The 25,020-nt window shown below is 55.2% G+C and overlaps 2 protein-coding genes across 28 annotated transcripts in view; one reads left to right on the top strand and one right to left on the bottom strand.

The window, feature by feature from the left end:
* The window catches only part of MAP4 (microtubule associated protein 4), a 197,564-nt gene extending 187,157 nt beyond the window's left edge, over positions 1-10,407 (top strand). For 16 of the 20 annotated variants that reach the window (XM_058727097.1, XM_058727103.1, XM_058727104.1 and 13 more), the window contains 4 exons: positions 4,098-4,179; positions 5,745-5,857; positions 7,760-7,949; positions 8,078-8,416. In XM_058727097.1, the coding sequence (XP_058583080.1) occupies positions 4,098-4,179; positions 5,745-5,857; positions 7,760-7,949; positions 8,078-8,085 (393 nt within the window). In that variant the 3' untranslated portion in view covers positions 8,086-8,416. Of the gene's footprint in view, positions 1-4,097; positions 4,180-5,744; positions 5,858-7,759 lie in introns of all 20 variants that reach the window. The other 4 variants (XM_058727102.1, XM_058727110.1, XM_058727101.1 and 1 more) reach the window with 3 other exon arrangements.
* A 551-nt stretch (positions 10,408-10,958) lies between these two features.
* Positions 10,959-25,020, bottom strand: part of DHX30 (DExH-box helicase 30) — a 30,126-nt gene continuing 16,064 nt past the window's right edge. For all 8 annotated transcript variants that reach the window (XM_058727121.1, XM_058727119.1, XM_058727117.1 and 5 more), the window contains 18 exons: positions 24,550-24,680; positions 23,800-23,910; positions 19,000-19,301; positions 18,398-18,518; positions 17,519-17,668; positions 15,437-15,589; positions 14,290-15,126; positions 13,921-13,996; positions 13,730-13,834; positions 13,296-13,471; positions 12,843-13,049; positions 12,669-12,750; positions 12,399-12,592; positions 12,109-12,268; positions 11,822-11,979; positions 11,614-11,717; positions 11,394-11,533; positions 10,959-11,285 (listed from right to left, as the gene is read on the bottom strand). In XM_058727121.1, coding sequence (XP_058583104.1) covers positions 11,032-11,285; positions 11,394-11,533; positions 11,614-11,717; positions 11,822-11,979; positions 12,109-12,268; positions 12,399-12,592; positions 12,669-12,750; positions 12,843-13,049; positions 13,296-13,471; positions 13,730-13,834; positions 13,921-13,996; positions 14,290-15,126; positions 15,437-15,589; positions 17,519-17,668; positions 18,398-18,518; positions 19,000-19,301; positions 23,800-23,910; positions 24,550-24,680 — 3,461 coding nt within the window. In that variant the 3' untranslated portion in view covers positions 10,959-11,031. The remainder of the gene's footprint in view (positions 11,286-11,393; positions 11,534-11,613; positions 11,718-11,821; positions 11,980-12,108; positions 12,269-12,398; positions 12,593-12,668; positions 12,751-12,842; positions 13,050-13,295; positions 13,472-13,729; positions 13,835-13,920; positions 13,997-14,289; positions 15,127-15,436; positions 15,590-17,518; positions 17,669-18,397; positions 18,519-18,999; positions 19,302-23,799; positions 23,911-24,549; positions 24,681-25,020) is intronic.

Below are 25,020 nucleotides of genomic sequence, written 5' to 3' on the forward strand. Positions count from 1 at the left end.
CCCTTTTTTGAGAGCCAGGAGGACATCAGGGCAGGGCACGTAGCAGATTTCCCCCCAGTTTAAAATTTTGTGACCGTTTTTCTTCCATTCCACCCCCGTGAGGGGGGATATGCGCGCGTCATGGGTTCTGAGGCCTGGGGGCACTGCCATCTCAACAGCCCGTACTGCTGTCCACAGCAGCCCGCGGGTCCTCACGGGCCAGTGGGGCAGATTGCGGAAACGGCTGCAGCGAGGTTGAGGTACCGTGCTTGCCGGGGTTGGTGTGTGGGAAGAGGACCACGGAGACAGGCATGGCTTCTGCTAGCTGCCGGGCTTTGCCGGGGAGAGGACCTTTGAGAAACACGTCATAGGCCAGAGAAGCAGCACGTGGCTCCCTAAAGCTTTGAGTGGAGGCGAGTGGCCAGGGGAGGGAAGGAGGGGAGGATTGTTTGGCAGTTACTATGGATTCTCTACATACCAGCCCAAGGAGGCAGAGTGACATCTCAGAGGTAGTGGGTTAAGTGAGGGGGACACAGTTCAGCTTTTTAAAACGTTTAATCATAGGCATTTTTCAAATACATGCAAAAGTAGAAAAGAATCCTACAATGTACCCAGCTTCATTTATTATCCTTGTGGCCAATCATTTGTTTGTTTTTAATTTTATTTATTTATTCTGAGTGATTTCTACACCCAACTCACAACCCTGAGATCAAGAGTCACAGGCTCCACTGACTGAGCCAGCCAGGCGCCCCTCCTTGTAGCCAATCTTATCTTCTGTGTGTTCCCACCCTGATTATTTTGAAGCCAGTCCTAGATACATCATTCATCTGTAAATATTCCATTCATAACTTTAAGATAACTCTTTAATGTACGTGTGTAAACCCCTACTGACACTCAGGATACAAGTAGGGACCATAAATTGTGGTTGGTTGATGCGTCTCTTGTCTCTTATAACCTTAGGTTTCTTTTACTCTACAGGCACCCTTCAGTTTTTGTTTGTAGCAGCATTTTATAAATGAGTAAACTAAGTGGTTTGTCCTAGAATCTGGCTTCTGCTGATCGTATCCCCGTGTTTTGATTTAATATACTCCTTTGTCCCTCCATATCTTTAAATTGATTCAGGTTTGATTTTTTTTTTTTCTCCCCCAGCTCTTTGCGAGACTTTTATAGGTAGTGGTGGTGTTTCTGTCAGGAGGCATATTGTGTTTCACTGTCTGGTCCCCCCACCCGCCCCCACTCTCTGTTGGCCAGTACCTAGACCCACGCGTTGAGTAGGGGTATACTATGGTGAGGCTCGAGTTCTCCCATTCCTTCTTCATTTATTGGCTGGGATACATCCGCAAAGCAGAATTTCCCCTGATCAACTATTCTTTACCTGAGAACCAGGCAGGAGGTAGAGAAGCAGTGGCTTCGGTCGCAGAACAGTCTCAGGAAACGTGCAGGCCCCAGGCCTTGGAGGGTGACCCCTGGAACCCCTCCCAGGTGTCTCAAGGGTGGCACAAGATGAGCCTGCCACCATTGCTGCAGGACACGTGTTGTCTTGGTCTCAGTAGCTGGCAGATGTTTGCTTGGGAAAAGTACTTCCCTGTTTCCCTGTTGGGAGAATTGTGGCCTTGTTGGAAATGTGAGGCAAAGTGGAGGCTGTTGTGTTGAGATGATAATTGTACTTTGTAAATGATTACTGAACGTGGAAGCAGTCAGTGTCCTGCTGAATCTGATGTCCCTCCGAAGGGTGGAGTGAAGAAGAGGTAGAGTGAAGCCAGAGCCTTTGAAGAAGGTGACCTTTGAAGGGCTTTGAAGGATGGGGAGGAGAATGCAGTAGGCTTGCTTGGCTAGGGAATAGTATGAGCAGAGTTCTGGAAACAGTGAGGATGGCTCAGGCAAGCTGATGATTATGGGAAGTTACTCTGTGCCAGGCCTTGGGCTGCGAGTGGACGTAGAATGATCCAGTAGACGTCACATGTATCCTCTTGCAATAGGATGGAAACCGTATTTCCTGACACTGGAGAAAGGAAGACGGGGTCCTAGAAGGTAGCCATTGAACGGCACTGTGATGAAACCCCACCAGAAGGGCATGACACCTGCCGGCAGGGCCCCGTGGGCCACCGCATGAAGGACTTGATTGTGGCGGAAAGCCAGGCTCTTCCACAGAACCAAGGAGCGGCTGGGCCACTCACGGGAACTGTGGTGTTTTCATCCCAGAACCCAGTGCCCCTCTATAGATGACGTCCTTTCCTAATTTAAACACATGCCATCAGTCGTGGCATCAAGATGTTTTTCCAGGGCTCCTGCGGGGCAGACCTAGATGAAAGTCCGTTGGCCACCTCAAAAGTAGGGGCAAGTGTAGAGGACACCCAGACAAGTCTCCAACCCCAACGGGATTCATTTGTATAAAAGGCCATTCCTCCTCTTGATTGCTCACCAAATGTGGACAGGATGGCAAATCTGTGAAAGGCCTTGTGGAGCCTGTAGTCGTGCACAGTCGCGGCAGATGTGGAGCTCCAGGCTACCGCGCTGGGCCCATCGTGCAAATGCTTAGTATCCTTAATAATGAGCAGAGCAGCCAAGACTGGGCCTCTTTCACGTGTAAATCAGAATTTTGTTGGCGGCAGGGTTTCTTGTTTTCACTTTTATTTGCATTTATTTTATGCAGAATTTACTCCCGGGCCGTAAGTTTTTGTTCCTTCGGTCTCTTCTGAGGTATCTTTTTTTTTTTTTTTTTTTTTTTTTTTTTTCTGTGCAACTTCCTCTTCTGGTTTGGGAATAATCTGCTCTTTTCCAGTAAGGATCGTCTCTCACTGTGGCAATCTGACCATGAGCCCTGTAAGTCCTACGCCACATCTTGGGGGCTTTGTCCACCTGGATGTGCAGTGACCAGAGGATCTACATCTAAACCCCTAAGTTCAGCAGTACTCTCTGCATTTTTAAGCGTGTGCAGTAAAATTACACACTCTCTTTGGGCCACTGACGCTGTGTCCAGCCCTGCTGTTAGGCCTGGGCACACCACTGTCTCCACCATTGTAGCAACAGAATGGCACACGTTGCTTCTGCAAAGTGACATCATTCAGTTACTTTGTGGCATTTCAGATACATGCATTCTTGATGGCCTGGGCAGTGTTTCACATGTGTTCTTAAATTGAACACGAAGAGTTGAACCTCTTGTGTGATTTTGTAGGGTTTTCTGGGTCAAGTAAATAGCGAACTGTTTTCAGAAATCACCTTCAGCCACTCACGGGAAGAGCGTTGTTGTTGTTTTTAATGGGAATAGCCAGGGCTGGGAGGATATGGAGACAAACCACGTAAACTCTCTGGTGGGCGTCCGTTGTCACATTCCTGGAAACCTGGCCTCATGCTTCAGGAACCTTAAAACAGTCCCAACCTTTGACCGGGTAACTGAAGTTCTGGGCATTTTGCTTGAGAGGTCATCAGAATTGCCATGACTTCTGTTCACAAAGATATTTATTGCTGCCAGAGTTTTAATGGTGAAAAATTAGAAAAAAAAACAAAAACAAAAAAACCTTAAATGTTCCCTATCTGGCATAGGTTAGGTTTATATAAGATCTTACAGAATGGATTATTATGTGGCCCCTTCTTAACATTTCCCAGCTTTTATGGGGAAAATGCTTATAACATGAATTAAACAGGAATACAAAATCATAGACACATACGTAGAAATCTGTGCTGTCAGCCATGAGGGGAAAATGCACTGAAACGAACTAAGAGGAAAACACCAAAACATCATTCCAGGTTATCTCTGGGCCAGGAGTTGATGGGTGAGATTTCAGGTGGAAGAAGAGGACATTTCAGGAGATGGGGGTCCAGAACAACTGGAGAAGAGCTGCCTGGCAGGTGCCCGGACAGGGTGGGAACATTGTGGAGCGTGTGGGAACGTTGGTTCAGTCTGGCAGGAGGTGAGTTCAGAAGCTGCATGGGCGGCAGGATATATGAAGCGTTCTTTTAAGCACTTGGGGAGGTGAGCCTGACCTTGAGCAGACTGAGGTAGGGCCTTACACAGGGAGAGAAGAAACTTGAACATGGAGATTGTCAAGGGAACACAGGTTTGGCCCTGAAATACATCCTCTCTCTGAGGCAATAATATTTTGTGGTTTATTTCTCAGGTTCAGATTCAGAATAAGAAGGTGGACATCTCTAAGGTCTCCTCCAAGTGTGGGTCCAAGGCTAACATCAAGCACAAACCTGGTGAGTGCAGTCCCCTGCTTCCCCCAGGGTGCCTGGGCCTCACCTGGGCTGGGTCTCCCCGCTGTGCTTTTGTCATTCCATAAAGATTCCTGGAGGCCGGGCCCCCCACCCCCACCCCCACACCCCCTCCCCCGCCGGCGGAGGGGACAGTTCGGTGCCTGTCGGGAGGGGCGCCCCAGGCGCTAACCTCTTAGGCACATCCGAGGAGGAGGGGGTGGTAAAGGCCGCTGTCCACACGGGCATCACCGCACCCCTATTAGCGCGCCGGGAGCCAGTGTCGGGGGCGCCGTTCGACTGCGGGCGGCGGATATTCCCAGGCAGTGACGCCCCAGCTGTGAGCTCCCGCTGCCCAGGCCGCGGGTGAGGGTCTTGCTGCTGGGGCGGTGTGACTTCCTCCTGGCGGCGTGCTCCCGCCTCCACTGTCCTCCCCTACAGCCGTGTGTCCTGGTTCTGGGTGACAGTAGACCAGGGCTAGGGCACTTCCCCTGCAGCGGCAGGCACGTGGCTGGCAGATCTGGCTCCTTGGAGGTCAGGCGTCAGGGGCCACTTAAGGTGAAGGCAAGGAACTCTCGGCAGAATGTGTTCTGTTTAAAAGGGTCAGAACAGTTTGGCCCTTAACTCACCTCATCTCCCCCCTTTTATCTGGAAAATCCACTCTTGCGCGATGCCACCTTCCCCGGTGCCGCTGACTGACCCGAGGCTGGGTGTTTCGGCGGTGGGGAGGGGTGGGCAGGAGTAGGACAGGCGGCCAACTTGGCACAAAGCCGGGTGCTCTGGTTTGTGACGCGGGCTGAGGAGACGGGCCTCCAGAGGGGTGGGCCTGGGAGAGCAGGGCAGCCCCACACCCTGTGGCCACACTGTGGCCGTGAGCCCTGAACCTCCCCCTTGTGCACTGGCCGCCCGAGCACGCTGGGCCCTGGGGCTGGTCCAGTCCGTGCCTGTCCTTTCTCAGCTCGGTGCCGGGACTACTCCCACCTCTCTTCCTTTTCCTCCACGACAGAGAAGCCTCTTTCCATTTGCCTTCTTTTCACTACAGTGTGGCTCATGCAGCAGCACAGACAGACCCCGCCGCCACCCTACCTCTGGCCATCGCCAGCCTGGCGGTGACTTTGGGCAAGTCACTCCTCTTGTCCAGCACCCGCTCTGGTGGCTGTAAAACAAGGGTCCTGACCCTGCCGGACAGGGCGTTCCTGCACTGCACGGAAGTGGGGCGCCCTGCCCCACCCAGTCAGGGGGTCGTGACATTGGCTAGAGAACCCGAAGCAGACACCATCTCGGCGCCTTTAGAGGCTTGGCTGGAGGCTGCGCTGCAGGCCTGCGGTGGTGCTGAGGGTGCCTTTCTTCTCTGTGGAGGTGTTGCCGCTGGCCGGATGCAGACTGTCAGCCCAACTTTGAGAAGACTAGCCCTGTTTGACAAACATGTCCACTGTCCTTTCCTCCTCCTCTGTGCTCAGAGCCACGTTCCCCATTTCTGTATTGGGCACATAGCCAGTCCTCGGCCCAGCTAGGATTCCTGGTCCCACTGCCTGGCTTTGCCTATGTGACTGGTTGTATTTTGGTACCAGGTGGAGGAGATGTCAAGATTGAAAGTCAAAAGTTGAACTTCAAGGAGAAGGCCCAGGCGAAGGTGGGATCCCTCGATAATGTGGGCCACCTGCCTGCAGGAGGTGCCGTGAAGGTAGTGAGTGGGTCACCAGGGGGACATGGCTTGGGCCGGGTGGGAGGGGTTATGCAGCCGGAGTCTGGGTCCCAGGTACTGGGCGCCTGTCACCGCCCCTCAGTATCTTCAGAAGTCTTGTGTCACCCACACCATTGTGTTTTCCCAGTGTCCTTCATCAGTCCTGAGTGAGGCAGGAGAGGTAAAGAGGCCGCAACCCAGCTGCCTCTCATCTGTCCAGCTGGAGACAGAACCTCTCCTAACAGCCATGGCCCTCCTTACTTTTTGAGCCCATCTCAGCCATTTCCAAGGGGACTATGGGCTGGGGCACAGACTCCCACAAAGCACGGTTCTCCCCAGCTACCTCATGAGGGGGTCCAGGCTCCATGCCGGGCTCCATTCTGGGCCTGCTGGGAGCAGGATGCCACATTTGCAACTCCTGGTGACACCTGCCTCTAGAGGGACTGCCATGGCCAGGGCTCAGGTTGGCAGGACTTCCCATCCTCTGGACTGGCTGGGCCTCTCCTCCCTTCCCACCCTGTCTCCTTCCCTCCCCCCCTCCTTCCACGGCACTGTGAGTGAGACCTTTGTGTGCCAAGATGTTGTCTGTCCTTCGTTCTGTGTTGGGCGGTTGGGGGGGACACAGAGGGCGGCACCTTGCAGGCTTCTGTGCATGACCACAGCTGCAGCTGCTCAGGGGAAGGTGAGCCAGGGAGAGGGACACAAGAGCAGCGGCTGGGGCCTTCGCTTCTGCATCTGATGCCTAGCCCAGCCTCTGTCCCCTCTTCCCTCCTTCCCTCGGTGCTCCGGTTCAAGGCCTGACTGGCTTCTGTGAATGTGTGGGGTCCTGGCTCTGTCACAGGCTCCCAGTTCATGCCTCCATACCTTTGAGGAGCCACTCCCCAGTCTGTCCTCCGGGGGCCCTAACTCGGATGTAGTCGCTAGTCCAAAGCTACATGGCAAGTACATGTAGACCAGGGTTTACACCTGCACCTTTCTGACCCCACGTCTTATGTTCTTTTTTTTATTCACATCATCTCCCTTAATTATTTCTGGAATTGTCTTTCTGATACAGAGGCCCGTCTCCTTCACTGTTCTGATTAGAAACCACTGTAGAGTCTTCCATTGCCACCTTTTGGGTGTTCTGGGGCACGGGTGGCCTCCCACTGGCCTCCCCTCTTCTGTCCACCCCATCCTCCTCCCGCAAAGCCCTGCAGGCCCCGAAGTCTCCCTGGTCCCCCCTCCCTGGACCCCCTCCTCCCTCCTCTGTGTCCCCAGGCTCCAGAAGGGTGCCCCGCACAGAAGAGGTCTTGGTGTCTGGGGAGGGGTAGATGAGCAGGCAGGGCTCATGAGTTCCCAAGAGAGCCCCTTTAGCACCCGCTCTCTGGTGGGTGTGGTCTGGGACTCATCGGTCCGGTCCGAGGTGGTGAGCTGCACCCCTTGGGAACTGACTCCCAGCTCCCAGAGCTCCTTAACTGGCCTGCAGCACCCCTGCTTCCCGACCGATTCCAGACCCGCTGTCTAGAGATCGTTCCCAGGGTTTTTGCCAGTGATCAGATGTCACGGCTGTTTGGTGTCGGCCTTGCTGAGAAGCCCGCACCTCTCCCCTCAGAAAGACCGCATGAAACCGTGCACTCCACAGAGGAGCCCCCCAGGGTGTGTCACTAGCCAGGCTGCACGCTGGGCCCGAGGCTGTGTTCTTGCCCTACACTGGCCGCCCAAGCCAGGGGTCCTCTCACAGGCAGAGGAGGGGTGGGGAGTACGTGGTCTAGAGTCTCCAGATGACTGTGCCTAAATCCAGTGGCCGGGGAGGGGTGGGGGGTGGGCAGGGGGCAGGGAGGGGCTGTGTGTAAAACCCACCATCACCCATCCCACCTCCTCCCCGACTGACCCTACACTGTCTCCCCCACTGTTTCATTGTAGACTGAGGGCGGTGGCAGCGAGGCCCCTCCGTGTCCGGGCCCCCCCGCTGGGGAGGAGCTGGCCAGCCCTGAGGCAGCGCCCGAAGCTGGCGCCCCCACTTCAGCCAGTGGCCTCAGTGGCCACCCCACCCTGGCAGGGGGTGGTGACCAAAGGGAGGCCCAGACCTTGGACAGCCAGATCCAGGAGACAAGTAAGTGGCTGGGCTTGGCCTGAGGGCCAGCCGGGGGCCCTGCCACTGTTTGCAAATTGAAACTCCTTTTTTTTTTTTTTGACTAGAGTATGGACTAAATTTTAACCAAGCAACCTTTTATTTTCCAGGCATCTAATGATGACATTCTGGTCTCGTCTTCCGTCCCCTGTGTTCCTCCTCTTGTGTCCCTTGTTCCCCCCTCCCTTCCCTCCTCCCGTGTCACTGCAGATTGAGACCTACAGGCTGACGTTCCGGGCAAACGCCAGGGCCCGCACCGACCATGGGGCTGACATTGTCTCCCGCCCCCCCCACTTCCCTGGCGGCCCCAGCTCAGGCACCCGGGCCCTTGGCTCCCTCACCCGGGCTGCTCTATAGACCCCACACGGCTTGGGTGCTGGGCAGTCCTCTGGGTCCCCGCCCCATCCCCCTGCCTTGCTTGCCCATGGCAGTAAGCCCGCCCCCAGACCTCCTCCAGTCCCTGCCCTGGGCCCAGCTCCTTGCTTCCTTCCTGTCCCATCATTGCTCACTGCTCCGTAGACGAGGTTGGAAGGTGAATGGGGTGGGGAGGCCAACTTGGGATCTTGTGGGATCTAGGAGGGGGGGGATCCAGATTCCAACCTCGTCTTTGGGTTTTTCGGACCAAACCCAAGAGAAACTGACATACCCGCCCTCCTCGCCGGGTCCACCTGGAGGGAAGAGTGGAAGTGGATGGCCACGTGGTGGCAGGGTGCTGCCTACATCCCCTGGAGCCCACTAAGCCACCGCCTCTCTCCTTGACCCCACAGTGGTGCCCACCACGCAGGTGGGGCCAGGTGCCTCTTGCTGCCCTGCCCCAAGTTAGTTAGGGGTTGGTTCTGCCTGTCCCCGCTGCTTCCTGTACCTGCCTAGCTGCTGCCACACTTCCCTTTCTCTTGTTTTATCCTTTTTTTTTTTTTTTTTTTTAATAACCTAAAAACTGGTAGAGGAGTTTTGCAGGTTGAAGCCATGTCTAAATGAAAGTTCTCAGTAGGTGTTAAAGGAAACGGGGAGGGGACATCCTTAAGCCTCCAGCCGGGAGGTCGGGCATCGGGGGCTGCCTTGGCCTGGGCAGCTTGGGGCCCCAGAGTGTGTGGGCAGGGCGGGGGAGATGCAGGGGCTGTGGCCTGGTGAGCATAGGGCACACTAGGGGCTGGTCAGAGCGTGGACTGGTTGTTCTGGTATTTTGTGTGTATGCTGCTTTTCTTTTCTAACCAAGAGGCTGGTTTTGGTATCTCTGTCTCATTCTCTGGGATCTAGTGGGAGATATAAGCTCGGGGCCGGAGAAATAGGGAAGGGCTGTGGAGGTCAAAATTCTCCAGGCTTGCAGGCCTAGGACACTAGAGCCCTCAGTGACTGGGGAGCCCCAGATGTCCAGAACTCATGTGGATGATGAGGAATCAGGTATGGAAATTTAAAAATAAAAGCATGAGACAGGCCACCTCCCTTCCCTTACAGCCTGACTGGAGAGTGGGGAGAGGCAAGGCCAGCCTGTGGAGGGGTGTCCCAGCCAGGGCCGGTCTTGGGATGGCTGCAATGATGAGAAATCCCGGGAATTGTATTGACACGGAAGATTCTTATTGCACTTGTATTTTTTTTTTTTTTTTGTATTAAAGTTTGCATGGTTTCTAATAAAGGATTAAAATGTAACAGTTTGTAGTGAAATGGCCAGGGAGTCTCCCAGGGCTTCTCCTCCGGAAGAGCATTTTCTGCAGTGCAGACTTGCCCCGAGGAGGTGGCCACAGACTCGGCCCCTCGTCTTCCCCGCCGCTGCTCCCCGTGACCCTTGGAGCTGAGAAGGTAGGGGCTCTTGACTTAGGTTCAGATTTGATCTCCGTGTAGAGGGAGGGCATCTGGGCCAGCAGGTTCTCCCACTTCTGAGGCAGCATTTTCCTTGGGGAGGTTTGACGCCACATCCCCAGCTCCCCAAGCACATACTGTGGGGGGGGCCTGTGGAGAAAGTGTTCCCCGAGCCAAAGACTGAAGAATGCTTTGTGCCAAGGACATTGGGGCACCCGTGTTTTGTCAGCAGGAGGAAGCGGCAGAATGAAACAGTAGACAGTGCAGGGCCCGAAGGTACCTGTGCCCTCTTTGTGTTAGTTCCAGGCCCACACGGATGCTGAGGTTGACAACTGGCTCTGGGTCCACAGGTAGGGGTAGGAGAGGTGACCCTAGTAGCTCTCTAGGTGGGCTGGAGTGGTCGTTCTTCTGAGGGGTGGTCTTGTCCCAGCTCCCTTGAAGTGTCCCCCAAGCCAGAGAAGCTGAGAAGGCTGCCCTGACAGCTGGGGACCAGAGGCCCCTGTGAGCTGTTACTACCTGCAGCGGTTTGGGGGTGTGACATTTCTGTACTTCCGGTTTGCTTATGGCTCAGCTATTGCCTGTGTCAATCTGTGATTCCGTTGTACCGATTTCAAGAGTAAATAAAGCTCGTGATGTCCCACCACACAGGCCCTGTATCTTCTGTGTGTCCTCGTTGGTCTCCGCTAGCCCGTCGCCTCGTTATCGGGAGACTGATGTGTGCACTGTGCAGTCTTGACGACCGTAGCCTCTCATCTGTGAATTTGTGGATGCGACCAAGGGGAAGTCCCAGCTTGTGGCAGGGCTGCCACACAACCCGAGGCCCCTTGAGGGTTAAGGTTCAGGTGCCCTTAGCTGCCTGACGAACTTCTCTCCCAATTCTGCTTGGGGCTGGGAGGTGGCAGCCAGATTCCACGAGGACACGCGCTGTGCACGTACCACTGGCCCGGAGAGGGAGACGTGAGTGAGTGCATGCTCAACACCTGCTGTCCCAACCCGCAAAGGCAGGGATGGTGCAAACAGGCTGCCTGCCACGTGGGCGCGGAAGCAGCTGTAGGACCAGGCAGGCCCCTGGGACGCAGGCCCCACACCAGCTAAGCCCCTCCCTCCCATGACCTCAGCCTCGCAATAAGCGGGAGTTTGGGAAGCGGGGGATGCTGGGGCCCTGAGAGAGGAGCCCCCAGCGGAGAGCAATGCTCACAAGGGATAAATAGAACTTTATTTTAAATAAACATTTGCACTCTGTACACAGCCCCAGCAGACACGGGGCTCAGTCATCGGCTGTCTTGCGCACGTCAAAGCTGCCACAGGGCCCACGCAACAGCTCCGCCAGCAGGGCGAGCAGCTGCCCGTGCTCCTGCTGCACGCCGGGCGGGAGTGCGGCCAGCTCACTGCGCAGGCTCCGCTCCACCATGCGGCCCAGGGCCCGGCGCAGCTCCCTCAGCAGCCGCACGGTGCGGGAATCCCCCTCCAGCCTCAGCAGGTCACTGTCACTCAGGGAGATGGTGGCCCGGCGCCCATCATCTGGGGGAGGGAGGAGGCGGCAGAGGGCTAGGGTGAGGCCAGGCCCCGGTGGATACAGACCAGCCCGAGCCGCAACGGGGGTGGGGGTGGGGGTGTGCCGGCACCCACCACGTATGTGGACGTCCCCGTCTGTCAGCAGCAGCACAGCCAGCGGGTGCACCTGGGAGGAGTCCCGGACGAAGACGCTGCCATTGGACTTGACGGCCATGAAGTACGTCAGCCATCGGCTCCGGAGCCGCGTGGCCTCCCTGAGGAACACAGGGCTGGGTGAGGCTGCCCTCCTAGGGAGCACGCCCACTGCTCCTCCCCTGCCCTGCCTGCCTCCCACCTGTTGATGGTCGACTTATGCAGCAAGATGTTGCCTGATTTGGTCCTGTATGTGACGCTGTTGGGCTTGAACTTGCCCTGCCGGGTCACCTTGCCCTGCCTCACCTGCAAGGATGAAAGAAAAGACCGGCTGAGCAAGAAGCCGCTTGCTCAGCCGCGGATGAATCCGCGGAGGCCGAGGCCCCCCCGGGCCCGCCCCGAGGCAGCACCTGGATGAGGTTGGGGTAGAGGCCGGCCATCAGTACGCCCTTCACCAGCTCCTCCTCCTCACTGTACTCGTTGCACTGGGCAGAAGCCAGGGTGCAGTCCGAGGGCTTTCCCACCAGGAAAGCCTCATAAATGTTCTCTGAGAACTGCTTGATGAGTCCTGGGGAGTTGGGGGCGGGTGAGCCTGCGGCCCCCGAAGCCACGAGGCTGGGGGACGACACGCTCCATGGTGCCTCAGCCAGGGGGGTGTGGGCCGGGAGGGGCTGGAGACGGGGTGAAGCCCACTGACCGTGGATGAAGCGCAGGCTGGGTGCGTACAGCAGGTTCTCCTCCAGGTAGTTCTCCCGGGAGCTGCGGTCCTGCCAGCGCAGCACCTCCTCCCAGCCTGCCACGGCCCGCACGAAGGCCAGGTGGTCGCTGCCACTGTCGTGGCTCAACAGCGCCTTCACCTGGGAGGCAGTGGGAGGGCGCGCCGGGGTCACAGGGGGAGGGCTGGCGGTGGCCGCCTCGGGACAGAAGGTGGGGGTGGGCCGAGAGGAGGAGCAAAGGGCCACGGGATGGGACGGGGCTGGGTCTGACCTTGTCCACCTCCGCCCGGTTCTGCAGGCTACTGCTGAAGGGGTCCCGGGTGAGGCAGGAAACGACCACCAGCAGCGGGTGCAGGCAGCGGAAGATGGCAGCCAGCACTATGGCCTTGGCCAGCCGAGGGTCGGTGGAGATATGGGCCAGGCGCTGCCCCAGGGTGGTCAGGTACTCCCGCTGGTCCAGCACTCCTGCAACAGTTCGGCATCAGGATCGCCCGTGAGAGCCATGCCGTGACCCCCGCCGGGCTGGCCCCGCCACACTCACCGATCTCCTGGAGCAAGATCACGGCCTCGTCCACTGCCTTAATGTTCGGACTGTCCACAGCCTTGGAAAGGAACTCCACTGCCTGCAGCAAGAACCGGCCGGAGCCTGCCATGAGCCCGAGTCCCGCCTACACCTGACCACGTCCAGCCCATGCCCAACCCGCCTCCGGCGCACCGTCTTCTCGGGCATGTGGATTTTGGCTTGTAGCACCAGGTTCTCAAGGGGCGTGCGCAGAATCTCCGGCACTTGGAAAGGGACCATTTTCTCCAGCCGGCTCCGTGGGAATAGGTGGTAGGCAAAGCCTGACTGGCAGCGGCCTGCCCGGCCCCGGCGCTGGATCACATTGGCTCGTGACACCCACACAGTCTCCAGGCAGGACACCTGGGGGAGGGGGTGGGTGAGCGGCGACACAGATGCCGACACGCCTTCCTCAGTGCTCCCCCACGTCTGGCCTTCACCTCACTTAACCCCTCAATGGCCCCCCCCACAACAGGGACACCGAGAGCCCATGAGTGTGGCTTCCTCCAGACACACAGGGCAGCTCCAAGGCCCATCTGGGCTGGGGGCCACCTTGGAACTTGTCGTTCTTCCCCCAGGGGCTGGCTAGGCCCAGGAGATGGGTGCCACCTTGGTCTTCAGGTCATAGCGTTCCTCCTTGTGCAGACCGCTGTCCACCACGTGCACAATGTCATTGACTGTAATTGAGGTCTCCGCGATATTGGTGGCCAAGACGATCTTGCGCACCCCAACTGGCGGCTGCTGAAATATGGCCTTCTGGTCCATCATGGGGATGTTGGAGTGCACTGGTGGGCAGCAAGAACACGCTGGTTATGGGCACTGCTCCTGCTCCCTGTGATGAGGGCACAGGGCAAGGATTTTGACCCCATTTTGATGAAACTGAGGCCCAGATCAAGAATACGCCCAGTAAAAGTAGAAAAACCAACAAAATTAGGGCAGCCTGGTCAGAAACCCAGGCCCCTCGAGTCCCAGTTGGGTCAGTCCCCAGGACAGAGGGCAAGAGTGGTGTGTGAGGGCAGAAGGCCTCACGTGCATGCTCTCACCTGGCAGGATCAGGTACTTGCTCTCGTGCATGCCCAGGGCCTCCTGGAGGCGTTGCTGCACTCCTTTGATCTCCTGCCACCCAGGCAGGAAGCAGAGGATCCCACCTGTAAAGGGGCCCTGCAGGCATGAGCTGTCACTCTCCGGCAAGTGGAGGTCAGGGTGGGGCCGGGGCAGAGGGGAAAGCACCCACCTGGTTCCCCTCGGGCATCAATGTGCAGAACCAGGTCCGTCACGAGGTCCAAGTCAAGTGCACATTCATCCTCAGACTAGGTTGGGGGAAGACAGGCCACAGTCACAGCCCCAGGGAAGGACACAGTCACTCTGTGACTCAGTGAGGCCCAGGCACTCAACCTGTCACCTCCAACCCTCACCACACCCTTGCCCAGAAGCCCCCCTCCTGCCTCCCCCGCCCCCCCCCCCCCCCCCCCATCATTTCATTTCTACGAAGGAAACAAGCTCGGGAGCATTAACTCACCCTAGGCCACCAAGCCACAGGGACAGGGAGGAGGGGAATCCAGAGGGAAGGCCGGGGAGGGCTGGGGCAGGCACGTCCCCTCACCTCGTGGTGCCGGTGCCGGTGCGGGTACTGGTGCTTGCCCAGCTTGGCCAGAATGTCCTCCAGGTAGTGCTCCTTGACGGGGTACATGAAGCCTGGCACCTTGATGACAGGGCAGCCACCAAAGTAGCGGGAGAAGCGCTCGTTATCGCCCGTAGCGCTCATGAGCACCAGCCGCAGGGCCGGGTTGAGCCGCTGCAGGCCCTTGAGCAAAATAAGCAGGAAGTCTGTATTCACGTCCCGCTCATGGACCTCGTCCACGATGACATGGCTCACGCCCTCCAGGCTGGGGTTGCTCTGCAGCTTCCGCAGCAGGATGCCCACGGTGCAGAAGAGCAAGGCCCCGCCTCGGGCCGGGGGCTTGCTTTCCAACCGCACCTGGAAGCCCACGTTCCGGCGCAGAGAGGGGCCCAGTTCGTGGCTGACCCGCTGTGCCACCGACACAGCGGAGATGCGGCGCGGCTGGGTGATGATCACATTGCAGCGGGCACCGCGGCCCTCGGTCACATAGCGCTCTAGCAGCAGCTGGGGGATGCGTGTGGTCTTTCCACAGCCCGTGTCCCCAGAGATGACCACCACCGGGTGCTGCTCAATGGCATTGAGGATTGTGTCCCGATGCGGGTCCACAGGGAGCTGGGGGGCCTCCTGCCAGACTGGCCCTCGCCGCCGCCACAGCTCCAGCAAGTTCTGGCTCAGACGGACCTCCTCTGCTTCTGACAGAGGCACGTAGGGCTTGCCTGTGATAGGGTCACTCAGGGGCCCCGAGTCCTTGCCCAAGGGCAAGACGTCATCACTCTGCAGCCGGAGTTCTGGGGTGATCCATGAACTATCCACAGGGTACTGCAGGATGGGAGAAGCAAGCAAAATGGTGAGACAGATACCGTCTTCCTCATTCACTCACAAGCCCTGCCACACAATTCACCTGGGCCAGATGCCATGGCCCAGCCCGCTGGCCGGCGAACTCAGTACACGACTGCCCAAGGACTCTCATGGGCAGGACTGGGCTACTCAGGGCATGGGTGCTCCCACACTCCAACCTCCTCAGGGAAAACGGGGAGTCACTCCTGCCGGTTGCAGGTAGAGACTCAGTGCAGGGAAGACTGAGGTGGGGGTGGGGGGCGGGTTGCAGAAGGGGTTCTGGTTCTCTTACATGGTTCAGGAAGGTTTCTATCTTGCGGAGGATGGGCTCAGGCACCTGGATGGTACATGGCCGGCGCTGGGTCTCACCCAGCTCACGCAAGGAGGCCAGGTTATACATGGCGTGGGTGAGCGGCTCGTTGTTGCGGTCCACCAGGCCCAGGCTCTGCAGGGGGGGGAAGGGGGGACACTACAGGTTGATCTACGCCCCTGCCTCTCCAGAACGGGCCCAGACAGGCTCAGAAGCTTGAGAGAAATTGTGCAGAGCAACCTCTTTCCTAAGAGATTTTGCTTTTAAGTGGATGTTGTGCAGAAAAGAGGAATTCCAGGAAAATGTAACTCTTCACCCCTGCCCCAAAACTAGTAAAAATCAATTCAAGAAAAGTAAGACTGGACCTGCTTGAGAGGAATACCCCTCAGAAAGTTCTCCTTGAGCAGCCAGGGGCCCCACAACAGCCCAATCTCACCTCTATGAATTCCCAACATGGACACCTCAGCCAGGCAGGCCAGGCGACCTCACGAGCACCCTCTGTGTTCACTGCCTCCAAAGCACACCCCGCCCCGCCGCGACCTTTCCGTTCCAGCTGCCGCGCCACCCCGTCTCCACAGTACCCTTTCTATCTGTGACCCCTTTATATGAATGTACATAGAATTTCTTGGAAATGTCTACTCATACAACTCAATGAACACTACATCTTATTTCCCTACATGTCCAAAGCCACCTCATCAGACATAAAACAAGGCATCCCAACACTTCAGGCAAGTGTGCAAAACCAGTCTTTTTCCCTAGTCTCATGTTCCTGTCACCTGTAACACCAGGATTCTACTCGCCCTCTGAAGCTCAGATCAAATACTCCCTCCTTCAAGCCTGCCCCACAGGGCCTGATCTCTTTCCTCTGGCTTCCCGGCAGGTCTCAAAAACAAGGATCTAGTCCCTGGACCCACTCGGCCACCTCACTCCAGGAAAGGCCTGAGAGTTTACCTGTGGCCTCTGACAAGCGGCCAGCAGCGGGAGCACCGCTGCCAACTGGGAGCCAGCTCCTTTCCGAGACAGGGCTGTCCCATGCCGAGAGCCTCCTGATCCTCAGTTACCTGTGTCTGTCAAGTTAAAATTCAGACCTCTGCAAAGTTCTACCGATTAGCCCCAGTTTGGTCTCCTGAGCCACAGGCATCTGTATCTCTCCCTCTCCTATTCTCTGGGCTCTCATTCAGAAACGGGGTTCCCAGAGCCGAACACACACCAACGGTATATCTGACCAGAGCAAAGCAGGCCCTCCTTGCTCTCTTCCTCTGCAAACTAAACCTGTACTGGGGTACCTGGTGGCTCAGTCGGTTAAGCGTCCAAATGCAGCTCAGGTCATGATCTCGCGGTTCGGGAGTTCAAGCCCCACATCGGGCTCTGTGCTGACAGCTCAGAGGCTGGAGCCTGCTTCGGATTCTGTGTCTCCCGCTCTCTCTGCCCCTCCCCCACTCATGCTCTGTCTCTCTCAAAAATAAACATTTTTTAAAAATTAAAAACAAAAACAAAAAAACCTAAACCTGTACTGATGTGGGTTCAGATCCCCCACTTCTCCAGCAGGCACGGTAGCGATGGCTCCCACTGCTGGGCACAGCTGGCCTCCGAGGCCTCTCCAAGGGAACTGCCCACTGGAGGCCCCACTGTGCACACCTTGGGGTTAAATGAATCTCCAATCTCCATCCCACATAAACATCTTATTACTCGTTTCGCCCACAAAGCCCAGATAACTAAGATCTCTCTAGACGCCAAGCCTGCCGCTTGGCACAGCACCATTCCTCCTGCTTTTTGCTGTTCACAGCACCAGGCACGTCCCCTCCCGGGTTCACCCGGCTTTGGGCAACAACACCAAAAAGGCTGAGCTCGCAGGCAAAGCACCTTCTGAGAGAGTGAGGGATTCCTAGAAACAGCAGTCATGTGGTCAGAGAAGCAAGGCTCGGACACCAGATGCTATTGTGCTCAGGCTTTCAAAGGCCTAGTGTGGTGGGTTTCATTTCCTGGAGACTTGGGCCAATTTGCCAAGGGTAGGGGAGCTCTAAGATCTCCCATGCCTCACACCACGGACCCGCCTGGACTCACCTTCAGTTTCTTGCAGGCCAGGGCTGCTGCCTTATTCTCAGCCTCCGCTTTGCGGCGCCCTTTGGCGACAAAGGTCATGGGACAGGGCCAAAGCAGAGTGAGGGTAGACAGCTTGGTCTTGGTGCCCACGGTATGAAACTGCATGAGGTTCTACGCGGAAGGCAAGAGAGATGATTATGGAAAGACCGAGAATGCATCCTCAGAATGCCAAGGAACCCAGTCATGGAATTAACCCCCATCTTAGCAGGTGCCAAACATCAGCCACGCGAGATGGGCCAATGTACAGGCAGAAGGAAGCCCCTCTAGGGCTGCAGATCCCTAGGCCTGGGCTGGCTTCTCTGGCCATCTTGTGGTTTCAGAGAAGAAGACAGCCTCTGGACAATGCCGCCACCCACCCTCCTAGCCTAGTGTGCTCTCAGCACCTTTGAAGACAACAGGGATGGTGGCAGCTGTGGGGTGAGCAGTCGGCATGAGCCAGAACCAGGCACATCCTGGGGGTGCGTGAAGACCTTACCCCTGGAGAGAAGCTGTGCTTACTGAAGCCCTGAGCCCGGACACAGAGATGAAATTCATGCCTCGGCAAGACAGCGCCACACACCCCCCACTCCTCCCAGCCACCCTGGACCAAGCTTGGGTCTCCGGCTCCTGCAGTACCAGCCCACCCGGAGCTCCTACGCCGATGTCTATTCCGTCCTGACTGCTTCACACTCCTCACAGGCCAAGAACCCCAGACCCCTGACTGGCCTAGGTACAGGCTGAAGGTACAGGTATCCTCCACCATCACACATACCTGTAGCTTCCCTCCGACCTGGCCCCGAGGAAAAGCACACACAACCAAGCCAGCTCCCCACCCCACACACTCCAGGATACCCAACTCACCTTAGCTGTGGAGGACGATGTTGCTATCTGAATCACTTTGGCCAGAAGGTTCTTGGGAAGTGGAAACTGGGTCAGAGCCCTAATAGCACTGTCGTCGTCTGTCATTTCAAAGGAACCCCCCCTGGGAGGACCAAAAGTTTAGGTGAAAAAGCTCTATCTCTTCCCAGGCCAATTTCCCCTCAGGCTCTGAGGCCCACAGGGGTAGGACACTGCAGTGGGAGGCATGGAAAAGATGGCAGGCCAGGCATCTTCGCTCAGCATGTGATCCTCTCAGAAACACAGCATGACTGACGCCCCCTCAGTTTCCCCAAACGGATAATTGGGGACAGGGGGCAGGGGCCCAGGGGCAGAGTAGTGGCTAGGACTTGGAGGGACCCAAGTGTGAGCTGGACGGAGGGTCCACGCTGCCGTTTTGCACGAGCCCAGCCACGCCGTACAAGACCGCTTTCCCCAGGAACGGCAGATGTACCAATGAACAATGGGACTCACAGGCTGAGGTGTAGCGGGGGCCCTCCCATCTCCGAGAAGGCTCCCAGGGAACATCTCCTATCCCCGCGTCAAGGCGCAGCCAGCTTCCCTGCATCCCCCACGTCCAGCTCTACCTCGAGTCCCTGAGTGGGGTGTGGGAGTCCTGCTGGGCCATGGACAGGAAGTCGGTGACATCAATGGTCCCCTCTTCTAGCTCTTCCTCCTCATCCTCCTCTTCCTCCCGGCCCAAGGAGCGGGACAGGCCCCCAGGTCCCCCTGGCCGGATGCTCTCGGGATTCAGCTGCCGCCAGGAAGTAGGTGGCATGGTGGGTTCTGGGCGCCACCAGCTGTCAGCCGGAGAGCCAAAGCGATCGGCTAGCACACGATATTTGGCTGCATCAAACAGCTCGTTTCGGGGACCCAGCAGGCCCCAGCCCTGGGGGGTGGGGGCAAAAGGCATGTCGTGAGGGTCCATTCTCATACCTCAGTCCGCCCAGAACCTGCTCCCTTACACTAAAAGTCCCCTATGCATGGGGCGCCTGGGTGGCGCAGTCGGCTGAGTGTCCGACTTCAGCCAGGTCACGATCTCGCGGTCTGTGAGTTCGAGCCCCGCGTCGGGCTCTGGGCTGATGGCTCGGAGCCTGGAGCCTGTTTCCGATTCTGTGTCTCCCTCTCTCTCTGCCCCTCCCCCGTTCATGCTCTGTCTCTCTCTGTCCCAAAAATAAATAAAAAACGTTGAAAAATAAAAAAAAAATAAAAAAAAAAAAAAGTCCCCTATGCAGGAGCCAAGCCCCTTTGTACCTGTCTGCCTGCTTCAGCCCCAGGTCCAGGACTAGACATCAAGAGGGCCCTTAACATGTCCAGCACTGAGGGCGCCTGGGTGGCTCAGTCGGTTTAGCGTCTGACTCTTGGTTTCAGCTCAGGTCATGATCTCATAGTTCATGTGTTTGAGCCCCCATGCCGGGCTCTGTGCCAACAGTGCAGAACCTGCTTGAAATTCTCTCTCCCCCTCTCTGACTATCCTCCACTTGTTCTCTCAAAATAAATAAATACACTTAAAAAAAAAAAAAAAAAAAAAAAAAGTCTAGCTCCGAAGGGGTGCCTGAGTGGCTTAGCTGATTCAGCATCCAATGACTTGATTTTGGCTCAGGTCAAATCAAAATCTCATGGTTTGGGAGTCCGAGCCTTGAGTCAAACTCTATGCTATCAGAGCCGAGCCTGTTTGGGATTCTGTCTCTCCCTCTCTCTGCACCCCCCTCCCCTTAAGATAAACAAACAAGTCTAGCTCTGACACATGAAAAAGACAAAGTAAGCTCTTACACCTATTAAACAAAAAACTGAAGGGAGAAAAAAACCCCAGGGAATGGGGAAGCAGATGCATTCACAAGGTGATCCAAAAAGCTTCAGTGAATATAGCAGTTAGGGAAAATGGAGCCCACACCACAAAACAGATCTATCCCTGACATAAGAATCCTACGCTAAGAATGTATTCTAGAAATAACCTGGGATGCTTATAAAGCCATTCGTGCAAAATCCATTGTTTTGAAATATAGCTTTATTCTTTTCTAGACAGAGTACCAAATAAAACATGGTGATTCTCTAGCACATACGAAGCAACACGCTGGTTACCCTGAGCACCATTAGAAGAGATGAAACCTGGTCCCTGCCCCCAAGAAACAGAATCCACGAGGCAGAACAGAAATGCAGATGACCAGGGTCTAAGGAACCACAAAGTGAGAAGCTAGATGAACACAGTTAACAGAATTCCAATCAAAGTCTGGATAAGCTTCTTGCACGCTTGACAAGCACACACTCAGTCACCTCTGTGTTGCTGGCAACTGGCACCAAGCACAAGAGCAATGCTCAATGATCTGGTTTGGGGGGGAAGGAAAAGAGCCAAGGGACGTGAGTATAGATACTGGGGAACGAAAAGGCTGGGTGCGCAGAGCACATAAAGGACTCCTATAACAACAAAAACACTCCGGTTAAACAACAGGCAAAGAACTTCAACAGGCATTTCTCCAAAAAAGGTAGACAAACGGTCAACAGCACAAGCAAAGCATTCTCAAAAACTACAGCTCTCTGCAGCATGGCATAAAATGATACCTACAGGCACAAATCCTCAAAATGTGCTCCCTCCTGATCAAGGTACATTTGGGGGAAGAATTCCCCCAGAGAAGCAATCACTGTATTTTTGACCGTGGAACTTAGTTTTCCACAAACTCCTCGTCAGCATGGTTTCATATTGCTCTAGGGCATTTGCAACATTTTTAACTTCATCGGGTCAAAAAGAGTGTATGAAAGCAGTCCCTTCCCTTCCCCCAGTAACGTCTCAGAAGGAGGCCCCACCTGGCCCAAGTGCAGCTCCCTGAAATTTGTAGCTGTGCGTTTCTCAAGGGGAAGACATACAAAGGATACGGTGAGGGAATATGTTTATGGCAGCTGTGAAGAGCCGACATACCGCTCTTCTGACAGGGACAACAACTGGAGATGGAAAAGCAAACACTGCCTTTTGCTGCATTCTGTCCTTTTTAGCTAACCTATACGATGTTTTACATACTGGGAAAACAGTGTGCGGTTAACACAAATTTAGGAATTTACCTTAAAAAAAAAAAAAGAGAAACAGAGAGAAAAGGTGATCAACATCAGTACTCATTAGGGAAGTGCAAACCAAAACCATGAGATACCACCTTGCACCCATTAGGGAAAACAACAGACAGTGCTGGTGAAGATGAGGAGAGACTGGAGTCCTCGTGCGCCGCTGGTGGGAATGTGACACGTTACGGCTACCGTGAAGACGGTATGGCACTTCCTCCACCTGGACTACCATACTACACAGCATACCACGCTACATGCTACACACATACCATATTACCATACCACCGTACGATCCAGCAACTGAAAGCCACGTCCCGAAGAGATTATTTGGACACTCAGGTTCACAGAAGCATTATTCACAATAACCAAAAGGTGGAAACAACCAGAGAGGCCCTTTGATGGATAAATGAATACACCGAGTCTGGTATATCCCTCCGATGGAGTATTATGCAGCCTTAAACAGGAGGGGATTCTGACACAGGCTGCACGGACGGGCCTTGAGCTCACTATGCGAACTACGATAAGCTAGTCACAGAGACAAATGCCGTACGATTCCACTGGTGTGAGGATATGAAGTCTCTGATGGAGTCACATTCACAGAAACAGGCAGTAGAATGGTGGCTGACAGGGGCTGAGGGGGCAGGGAACAGGCGTTTATTGTTTAATGAGTATGGAGTTTCAGTTTTACAAGGCGACAAAGTTCTGGAGACTGGCTGCATGAGGTTTAATACTACTGGAGCGTTCACTAAAAAACGGTCCAGACGGTACATTTTATATTTTGTGTAACTTACCACAATTCAACAAACGTATATGCAAAAAAGAGGCTATGAGCTGAGCGTAGATCGGGAACAGAGAAAGGGCTGGGAGGAGAGAAACGTGACCATGACTTGCTGCATATAGGCTGCCTTCAACATCCAGAGAAGGATTTCTCACCCTCAGCATTACTGACATCTGGGGCCAGGTAATTCTGTTGTGGGGGCCATGCTGTGCATCCCCGGCTTCATGCCGGTAGCACTCCTCCGGTTGTGGCCACCAAAAATGTCTCCACACATTCCCAAATGTCCACGGCAGTCAAAATCACCCTCCCCGCAGGAGAGATTCCAGGAGGTAGAGCTGCTTGGAGAGATGGAGGTGTCTGAGAAATTTGGCAACGAGGCTGGCTGAACCTCTAAGAGACAAGCTTTCCCCCGGGAAGAAGGGACAGAGAAAGAAGAAATGTTCACAGAGGGTAGGAAAGGAAGAGGAGCCTGTAGTGACCCAGAGAGGAGGAGAGGGAGGAGTAATCCAGGGGCTGAGGAAGCTATGCCTGAAACATTTGAGCAAAGCGAGAACTGTGAAAGGCTGGCCTGGCAGAGCACCGTTCCAGTCCATCAACAATCGCCTGGTGACCACTGCTATTTGTCACGCACTATGGGGAAAAGGCAACCAGCAAACAGGACAAGGGCCACAACAATGCAGTGGAAAAAATGCAAGCCATGGGCACAGAAAGCTGTGTGCTTTCTGGAAACCATGGGAGCAGGGCTGACGGGAGGGATCAGGACACTGAAGTATGCGTGAAGCCCACTGAAAAGACTCAAGAGGAAGGATCCGAAAATTAAATGAAAGGACGGGAGAGGGGATGAAGAAGACACAGAAAGGGGATAGAGAAAAGAGAAGGGTGGTGTGGGGGGCCAAGGCTGGGAAGAGGGCCTTTCCTCCTCAGATGCAGGAAGGAAGGAGGGATGGCAAAGGCCTAGGGATTCAGTGGGAGAGAATCTGAAGGAATATGCATCCTACAGCTTTGTCCTCACTGGAGCAGAAATGAAGACTGAGGAGCCTAAGGAAGAGCAATGGTTGGCGCAGCCACGGAGGAAGCCGAGTAGGGATGGACAGAAAGGCTGGCAGGCAACACTGAAAGTCTAGTTAAATACCAGGTAACCAAGAACCTAAAAGCGGCCCATGCCTGACCACCAGGAAGTGAGGGTAGCAACAATCATGCTTCCATTACAAGTAAGAGAGAATTGTGTGGGTGCAGCGAAAACACACACGAAATAACGCGAAGTATAGCTCTGCTGCTGTACAAAGGGAGTATTTTTCATAAAGAGTTCTCCTGTGTTTTCTGAAACCACAGGAGGTAGGTAACCACAGAGGCAAAAAGAACAAACCAAACCAGCAAATATTCCCTTGCTGGCTGCGCAGCAAGGAAAGAACCACAAGGTGGGAAGGACGGGTGAGTGAGTGAACACTGTCAGCTTCCACCTACATGCACGTGCCACCAGAAAGACCATCAGAGCCAGGGGCAAGGAATTTCCCAGGGTGGATGGAGGTCTGCCTGGCTTTTGCTAGGGAAGGGTCACCTTGAACAGCTGGCAGGCCGCGGCCGCAGCCTGTCGCTCAGCGTCGATCTTCTTGCTGCCGTAGCCTTCTACCTCCACGCTCTTGGGCCACTTTATGTGGAGGGTGACTTTCTGGGAAAGAGAAGAGAGAATGAGGATGGTCGCCTTTCCAGACTGCAGAGCTGCTGTAAATCACACGGAGTGCGAATGGCACAGCTGTGGGCCTGCGGGCAGCAGAGCCGAGTGCAGGCAGCACCCCACGCCCATGGCTAACCCCCGTGAGGCTCTAACCTTCCCGTCCTCAAGCCGTTCATCCCACCTCAAGATGTTTGGCTTCTTCAAAGTGCCATGTTCTAGCCAGAGAGCAAGGTGGGACCCATCTTTACTGTTAAAAATCTTCATTCAGAATGGTTTGCCTGCATGCTTCTGTGGGTCCCAGGACCTACAAGACTCTAGGAACAGGAATTTTTATCAACTCTAACCCTCTGCAGTCCCAGTTAGTCAATAGGGGACCAAAACCAGGGATCAGTACAGAGGCCTGACACACACAAGATGAGAACAGACTCCTCACCTCACCTGCCCTGAGTTCCCCCTTCTCTAAACCAGGCTCTTTTTCAAACCTAGCTTTGCTTTGAGATTCTCTGCTGACCATGTACAATTAGCAAAACCCACTCTATGGCCTCCTTGACAAAGAAACCTGAGGGAGAAGATGGCAGCCAGCCTCCTTCCTGAGAGTCAGACCAACACGTCTCCCAACCACCAGTGAGTTACCTTTTTCTTCGGTCCATTCGTGTGCACGTAGACCAATTTGTCTTTTGCATGTGAGATGCCGAGGGCTCTTCCAATTACACTGTTGAGAAGGTTTTTGGGCTGTGGGAACTCTTTTAATAGGTCCCTAGAAGCTAAGAAAATAAGAACAAAAGCATTATCGTTTTTTTTCTTTTAAAAAACCCATGGGGTGCGTATCAGGACAACCCTGGGCTGGATACTGAGGATGTTGGCTTGTGACCCCAAACCACCCGGGAGCATCTTGGAGAAGGAGGAACGGCTTCATGGTTTTCAGGGACAGTGCGTGACCAGACCCACTTGCACAACCGTTTCCAGAAGAAAGACCAGTGAGCCACACACCACAAGCTCCTGATTTAACATATCAGCTACAGAAGCCTAGGTGGCAACACATCCCCCTCGTCTGATGTCTCGAAGAAGGTACCGAACAAATAAACGAAACAAAAATCCACCACA

Source organism: Neofelis nebulosa, chromosome 4 (genome assembly GCF_028018385.1).
Source record: "Neofelis nebulosa isolate mNeoNeb1 chromosome 4, mNeoNeb1.pri, whole genome shotgun sequence".
Taxonomy (NCBI): Eukaryota; Metazoa; Chordata; class Mammalia; order Carnivora; family Felidae; genus Neofelis; species Neofelis nebulosa.